At 40.9% G+C, this 8816-nt stretch overlaps 1 protein-coding gene across 1 annotated transcript in view; it reads left to right on the forward strand.

Moving 5' to 3' along the window:
- The window catches only part of SLC36A3 (solute carrier family 36 member 3), a 29690-nt gene that overhangs the window by 9155 nt on the left and 11719 nt on the right, over positions 1-8816 (forward strand). Inside the window, exons 4-5 of the mRNA XM_003782027.1 lie at positions 3131-3226; positions 7585-7669. Of these exons, the coding sequence (XP_003782075.1) occupies positions 3131-3226; positions 7585-7669 (181 nt within the window). The remainder of the gene's footprint in view (positions 1-3130; positions 3227-7584; positions 7670-8816) is intronic.

The following is an 8816-nucleotide window of genomic DNA, read 5'->3' on the forward strand; positions in this document are numbered from 1 at the left end:
ATACATAGGATTCTTACTTCTCCATTCCTGTGATGCTTCACTAAGAATAATGTGTTCCACCTCCATCCAGGTTATTACAAATGCTGTAAAATCTTCATTTTTTTGATGGCTGAATAATACTCCATAGTGTACATATACCACAGCTTACCAATCCATTCCTCGGGTGAAGGACATTTAGGCTGTTTCCACGTTTTAGTGATTGTAAATTGGGCTGCCATAAACAGCCTAGTACAAGTGTCTTTATAGTAAAAGGTTTTTTTTTCTGGATAGATGCCCAATAGTGGGATTGCAGGATCAAATGGGAGGTCTAGGTTGAGTTCTTTAAGGTTTCTCCATACTTCCTTCCAATATGGTTGTATTAGTTTGCAGTCCCACCAGCAGTGCAAAAGCGTTCCTTTCTCTCCACATCCACGCCAGCATCTACAATTTTGAAATTTTGTGATATAGGCCATTCTCACTGGGGTTAGGTGATATCTCAGGGTGGTTTTAATTTGCATTTCTCTAATAATTAGAGATAAAGAGCATTTTTTCATATAGTCAGTAGCCATTCGCCTATTGGCTTTAGAGAAGATTCTGTTTATCTCTCTTCCCCACTAATGTATGGGGTTGTTGGGTTTTTCCTTGTAGATTAATTGAAGGCACTAGATTGTTTATCACAGCTCAATTTATAATCACCAAGATGCGGAAACAACCTAAATGCCTATAAACTCAGAAATGGATTAACAAATTATGGTATACGTATACCATGGAATACTATTCACCATTAAAAAGACAGTGGCTTCACATCTTTTGTATTAACCTGGATGGAGAGGAAACACATTCTTCTTAGTAAAGTATCATAAGAATGAAAAAGCAATTATCCAACGTACTCAATACTAATATGAAGCCAGTAGACGATTTAATACATGCCCACATAGGAAAAAAACTCATTTCAATTCAAGCTGAGGAGAGGGAGAATGAGAGAGGGGGAGTGGAGGGCGGCTCCCACTGAATGGGCATAGTGTGGGGGTGTTTGACACACCTTCTGAGTGGGGGACATATCTACAAGAGGGACTCTACCTAACAAATTCAAATATTTTGACCTGGTTGTTTGTATCCACACATTAACCTGAAAAAAAAATTCAAATAGGTTCTTATAAATACAAAGAAAGGCCTCAAAAGTCAAAATAAGGTTAGTAAATGAAACTCTCCATAAAGCCAAATTATCATGATTCAAATAGGTGTATCTGGAGCATGCATCAGTCACACCTAACTTTTGAAGCACTTTCCAGCTCATAGAACACTTTTAAGAGCATTTACTCATGCAGCAGTTAAATTTATTGTGCAATTACATTGTGCCAAGATCTTTGCAAGGCTTCTTTACTCCTTACAGTAATTACACTTTTATGGTTGGTGCTAATTCTGGTCCCATTTTACAGATAAGTAAGCTGAGGCCTAAATGCCTTACGCAGGGTCACATAGCTATGAAGTAGCAGAGCCAGTGTTCAAAGACCTCCCTGACTCCACTCTGAACCATTTTGTGTCTGACCTCTGGCCATTCCTGACAGCCCTTCTCTGATTCATTCCTGATGACTTGTCCTCCATTTTATTCTACTGCAGAGGTTTCAGAATGACAGCTGAAAGCTGGCCGTGGCCTTCAGTTATGTTTGTGTTTTAGGGGACTTCCACAGTTGCATTGTTTTGTTTCAGTTTGGGTTTTTAGCCAATATTTAAAAACCTAGAGGCATTTTTAAAAAATGAGACCTTTGTCTTCTTGAGACAATCTGGGACCTCTGGGCCTTTATTCCTTCAATGTCCTTGTGGAGGTGGGCCCCAAGCAGCTGCTTTTAGCATCCACGTGTGCTCTGGTTTGTGAAGTTCTCCTCTCCTCCCTGCGGTATCTTATCCTCAGCTCCTGTCACCTGCCAGGTCACCATCCCATAGCTTTTGACAGTGCTACCTCAGATTAATATACTTGCCAGTCCTGAGCAAGGTGACCTCACTGTATTGCACACACCTACTTCAGTAAGCAATAATAAAAATGCCCTGATCCCAACACATCTCCTTATCTATTTCTCCCCGTCTTCTCCCCCAAAACCAGATTGCATGTGAAAAAACTGAGTCCTAGAAATCTGAAGAGACTTACTCAATGTCTTTCACTATCTGAGAAGCATAATGAGATTTTAACCCTCATTTCCTAACCAGTCTGGGGCCCTTTCTCTCTTTCCACTGCTTCCCTGAGTCCTACAATTAACATCGTGCATTAGCAACGTAGGCAACCTGCTGCCACTCATAGCTGGTCTTACAGCAGGGCCCATGCCACCCTTGGGAAAGATCCCCTAGGAAGAAGGACAAGGGAAGAGGGACAAGCTGGAACATGGGCATCACATCCGATGAGGGTGCTGGGCAGGTGCCTGGGTATCACCTGGGCAAGGGACGTGGTCCAGGGCAAACATCTCAAATGTTCTGATACCCTCAGCAATGGGACAGAGGGAAAGCAAGTCCAGAAAAAATCAAATCACGGGCTTGGTCACCCCCACAAACCCCCGCCCCTCCCCCTACCACATCTCCTTCCTGCTTTGCAGACCTAAATCAATGCACAGCTACTATTGATTCCAAAAGAACGTAAATGTGTGTGCTTAAAAAGATAACTGCAAGAAAAGAAAAAGGCAAACTCCTGAAAGTTGTTAAAGTACAAAGTAAACCATTATTAGAAAATCAGGCTCGGTGCCTGTAGCTCAAGCGGCTAAGGCGCCAGCCCCATACACCAGTGCTGGTGGGTTCGAATCCAGCCTGGGCCTGCCAAACAGCAATGACAACTGCAACCAAAAAATAGCCAGGCATTGTGGCAGGCACCTGTAGTCTCAGCTACTTGGGAGGCTGAGGCAGGACAATCACTTGAGCCCAAGAGTTGGAGGTTGCTGTGAGCTATGATGCCACAGCACTCTACCGAGGGCGACAGCTTAAGGCTCTGTCTCAAAAAAAAAAAAAGAAGAAAAAGAAGAAAAGGAAATCAACAGAACACTCCATCCTACCATAAAGTTGATTATATACAACGATTATTATTATATTATAAAATTCCTCACTCTGGGAGTATTGTACCTTTAACAAAAATGTCTCACGTTACACGTTGTTTGTCCTTTCCTCCTAGAATGCAAAAGGCTTTTGTGAACTATGGAGAGGCCGCCATGTACAGCCTCGAAACCTGCCCAAACCCCTGGCTGAGGATGCACGCCGTGTGGGGGAGGTAGTACTCATAGCTGTGGCGGTAGGACAACAAAAATAATCCTCACCTGCTCTTCCTTTGCTTCCGGTCCCACAGTTTGGCATGAATGTGTTCTTATTGTGAGCTACCAAACAGCACAGAGAATCCCCCCAGGAGCCCAACCCCAGCCCACTCTTTACTCCATAGCTGATCACTGATGCCTAGATAGTAAATATTCCTCTAGTCTTTTTTTCTCTACAGGGCCACCAATATATGTGTGTGAATGAAAGTATATAATTTGTTTTAAATATTCATGTATATTATTTGGAATAATTTTTGAAAATTTGCTTTTTCATCTAACAATATGGTCCAAATTTTTTTCCACATTGAGAAACATAGCTCTCCCTGGTAGATTTTTTTCTTTTTTTTTTTTTTCCTTTAGTAGAGACAGAGTCTCACTTTGTTGCCCTGGGTAGAGTGCCGTGGCGTCACACAGCTCACAGCAACCTCCAACTGCTGGGCTTAAGCGATTCTCTTGCCTCAGTCTCCCAAGTAGCTGGGACTACAGGCGCCTGCCACAAAGCCTGGCTATTTTACCTCGTCATTTTTTAAGGCTCACAATGTTCCCTGGTGTAGATGTATATCATAGTTGTTTTGTTTTGGTTTTTTGTTATTCCCTTAACGGTGAATATTCAGGTTGATACCTTGCTTGATAAAAAGTTAACAGTGAAGGGGTGGCGCCTGTGGCTCAGGAGTAGGGCACCCGCAGGTTCAAACCTGGGAAAGGAGGTTTCAGGAGGTGGCAGGTTCAAACCTGGCCCCTGCCAAAAAAAAAAAGTTAATAGTGGACTCGGTGCCCGTGGCTCAGTGAGAACTGAGCCTCAGCCACATACACTGAGGCTGACAGGTTCAAGCCCCTCCTGGGCCTGCAAAACAACAATGACAACTACAACCAAAAAATAGCCAGGCGTTATGGCAGGTGCCTGTAGTCCCTGCTACTTGGGAGGCTGAGGCAAGAGAATCACTTAAGCCCAAGAGTTTGAGGTTGCTATGAGCTGTGACACCACAGCACTCTACTGAGAGTGACATAATGAGATTTTGTACTCAAATAGTGTACACAAAATGATTTTTTTCTGTCTCAGCTACTCAGATCATCTTAACAACCTTGTGATGTAGGCAGGGTGGGTTTTTATGGTCCTGGAAATATGAGGTGGAGAAGACTCATACACACAGAATAACACACCCCCCAAGCATAGGTATTGACAGCGGTGGAGCAGAGATTTGATCAAGAACCTAACATTGCACTCTTTCGCAGCAAAGTCCCTCAGAGGTAGTGAGTCAATCCTGTGTCTGCTAAAATCCCTTCTGCAGCTCCCCTCTTGAGATGGATTCCCAGTAGATGATCTTCTGATCAAGAGCCACTCTAATGATCAAGGGTGAGGTCATGTGACAGTAATAATGGATGCCTTACAATTGTGTGTGCATTCTTACCAAGGTTTATCAATTTCTCATGATACTCTGAGTAAATATTTAAGGCAGGAAGGGCCCTTACAGATCACTGTATTCGAACTTGTTCAAATAGAGAAAAATGAAACTCAGAGAGGTCAACCGCGTTGCTCAGGATCACACAGGAATTTAGAGGTAGAACAAGGACTAGAACTCAGAGTCTCTAGCTCCCATCATGACACTGCACCATTTCTCTGGAGGTTTCTCAGTCACTACTGAGGAAAAGTTGAAAACCTTTGGGAAAACATTTTATTTATACTAATGACTTGTCATTTTTAATGTACTAAGAGATACCTGAGGAGCTTGATTAAAAACTGCCCTTTCCGTGTAGGTGACAATCATTAAAGGAAGCCCAAGATGTTAGGTGAAAGGTCATTGGAAACTTTATAAAGGAAGAATGTACCGATATCAACAGACCTCATGTCCTTTTCTTAGTATCTCGTGTTTAGACACAAGACACCCAGACATGGCGTGTCTCATGATGGGCTATAGTAGGGAGTACAGAGTATCCCCTCTGAAATATTCTTGCCAGAAAAATAAAAAACCTCCCTCTAATCAAACCACTAGATCTAACACTAGTTTACCGGAAATGCAAGGAATAGAGGAACCAGATGAATGATGTCATGAGGAAGTCATCAACCAAGTCTAAAAACAACAATGTATTACAGAACAAATGATCTGGTATTTTCAGTAACACCAAAAAAAATAAAGATAGCAAAGGAAAAAGAAACAGGGCAAAGAGAACATAGCAGTTTTAAAAATCTTGTAAGACTTAACGAAATGCAATATGTAGAGGTGTTTGGAAACCAACCGAGACAAATCGGAGAAATCTGAATGTGGGCTGAACATTCGATGATACAAACAGTTGTTCATTTTATAAGGGATAATAATGGTATGATGTCCAAAAAAAAAAAAATAAATAATGGTATGATGATTCCACTTTTTAAGTTCTTATCTATTAGATCCACATACTGAATTATTTTTAGGGGAAATGATTTGAGATCTCTGGTTTGCTACCAATACTCTGGCAAATGAAGTATGTGCGTGGTATAGAAATGAAGAGATAGAAGATTATCAAAAAGTTAACAACTGCTGAAGCTAGAGAGTCATTAAATTATCCTCATTGAGCATATGTTTGAAAATCTTAAAAATAAAATCATGACAAAAACATCATTCTGGAGTCTCATGTGATGCTGCCAAGATTCTAATACAAGAGGCGGATATGAGAACCAGGAGTCTGTATTTTTTAACACAACACCTCAACCAACAAAACAGTTGGTATTACAACTCAATTTTGGACAACACCGATCTAAACATTAGAATCTAAGAAGAGGAACAGAGTTTTCTTCCCTTAAAAAGTAAATGCATCTCCAAATTGGAACACTAAGAATCCAAAAGAATAATGACGATAATGGAGTATAAGGCATTCAATTTTAAAATAATTAACACGATTCTATTGTCGTACCAAAAGAAAGAGAAGGGAAGAAAACATATCTCTTAAATGCCAGCTAATAAATTCAGAAGAAATGACAGATAGAATTAGAAAAGCTCCACCTTGGCACCACTGATGAAATAATTGATTTGGGCAATGAGTGTTCAAACCATTGGTTTGAAGGAAATAGAATGATCATGCCATCTCCGACTTTTACCCCACAGGTTACAAAGGGAAAATGTGCCTTTACAGTGGAGAGAACTAGTAGTTACCACTGCAGTGGAAGAATAGGACTTTAGGTGTCTCCTGCTATAGTGAAACAGAGGCGCTATTGAATTTAATCAGGAGGTTGCAATAGTGCCAGACCACAATGTGGGGTCTTCTGTAAGACAACTAGCCTGGACTCTGAAAAAAAGCCAATATCATGCCTGTACTCCTAGCTCTCTGGGAGGCCAAGGTGAGTGATTGCCTGAGCTCACAGGTTCAAGACCAGCCTGAGCAAGAACAAGACTCCTGCCTCAAAAATAGCCAGGCCTCATGGTGGCACCTGTAGTCCCAGCCACTGGGGAGGCTGAAGCAAGAGAGTCGCTTAAGCCCAAGAGTAAGAGGTTGCTGTGAGCTGTGACACCACAGCGCTCTACTGAGGGCAAGAAAGTGAAACTCTGTCTCAAAAAAAAGCCAATATCCTGAAAAACATGAAAAGGAAACTATACAAGAGCTGTCTGGAAAGTATCCAGCCACGTGATAATTAATAATGGCTGGATACTTTCCAGACATCCCTCGTATATGGGGCTGTTGTATGCTTGAAAAAAGAAAAAAGACTAAAGAGGTGTGCCACATGTAACATATAAACCTTCATTAAATTCTGAATAAAAAAACTAAAATAGCTACAAAAGCTATTTTGGAGAAAATTGGGTCGTGCTATGCCGTTTTATATAACGTATAAGGGAGTTGACCATTCACAGATGTTAATCTACAGTGGCCGGAGGTGGGGGTTTGCTGGAACCAATGCCTTGCAGATAGCAAAGAATGACTGTGTTTAAAATAGGGTCTGTATATTTGAGGATATTGATGTTGATTTTCTAGCTGCCAGAGTCCGAGGAGAGCTATGCTGAGGTATTTAGGGTTGAAGTGTTATGATACCTGCAACTGACTTTGAAATGAGTCCCCCCAAAATGTGATCTTGTGTGTGCGTGTGTGTTTGTATGAATATGTACATATACATACATCATGTAGTTTGGGGGCTAAAAATTAGCAATTGGTACATTTAGTTAAAGGGTATATGGATATTAATTATACTTTTTTTCAACTTTTTCTTATAGGCTTGAAAATTTTCAAAATAGGAAAAAATGTAGGGAAAAGGAAAGAACTCAAGAGAAATAGTTATTTCAAAAAATTAACACGTTCTAAAAAAAGCATTTTAATGTTTGTTTTCTCCCTCTTGTCTGTTTCTTCTTCCCAGGTACACTGTCAGCTTCTTACTAATCATCACCCAGCTGGGCTTCTGCTGTGTTTATTTTATGTTCATGGCAGATAATTTACAACAGGTAAAGGGGCATCTCCGGGGCAGACAGGGAGAGGGACGGACCTCCTGCTCCTAGGGCTACATTAGCAAAAATACAGGGTTCAGTCCCAGGAGCAGACTGCTTCATTTCTGCTCCTGGGTGAGACCACACTTGGAGGTTCTCTCAGTCCTGGGAATCACATTTTTAAATTGATTTTTAAAAGATCATTGAGGAGCCCAAGCAATTTCTCCAGAATGTAATCAGGGTGAAGAGAGAAGCCTGTAAACATGTGCAATCAGAAATAATTGAGACTTTTTAGCCTGGAAACCACTGGTGAAAATGACCTCAGGCATGTCAGGATTGGCGTGTAGAGATGCCTCACTGAATACACAGGCAGCTGAGCGGCAGCCTTCCCCTCCCTGTATTCCTAACAGACATGACAAATCAGTCACGGCGTTCTTTCTTGGCTTTATGGAATTGAGGCGCATACTCATTGCTGTGCCCCCAAGCAGCCAGAAGGAACTATGTATGACAAGTGTCATAGATGAAATACTCAAGCAGATGGGATTTCTCCCAAAATTCACACCTTTATTTTATTTTATTTATGGTGATATTTTGATATATGTTATACAAAGCATAATGATCAAATCAAGGTAATTGGGATACCCATCACCTCACACATTCATCACTTCTTTGTGTTGGAAACACTCTAAATCTTCTTTCCTAGCTATTTTGAAGTATATGGTAAATTCTTGTTAACTGTAGTCATCTTACAGTGCCATCAAACACTTACTCCGACCTAATGTGTTTTTCTACCCATTCACCACCCTCGCTTGGATAAAGAAAATGTGAGATAGATGTATATATATATCTATCTCACATTTATACATTTAGCCATGAAAAAGAACAAAATCTTGTCATTTGTGGCAACATGGATGGAACTAGAGGACATTATGTTAAGTGAAACAAGCCAAGACAGAAAGACAAATATTGCATGTTTTCACTGACATGTGGAAGCTAAAAAAAATTGATCTCATGGAGGTAGTGAGTAGAATCAAGCAGATAGATTTTCCACAATATGTAGAGCTTTCCAACTTCTAGGTCTATTTAATATTAAAGAGTTAGACACATGCATACAAAAAACAAAACACAACTATAGCCTAGGATGAAGAAGGGAGAGGGAGGGAGA

Source organism: Otolemur garnettii, unplaced genomic scaffold, assembly GCF_000181295.1.
Source record: "Otolemur garnettii isolate 467f Iridium unplaced genomic scaffold, OtoGar3 scaffold00003, whole genome shotgun sequence".
Taxonomy (NCBI): Eukaryota; Metazoa; Chordata; class Mammalia; order Primates; family Galagidae; genus Otolemur; species Otolemur garnettii.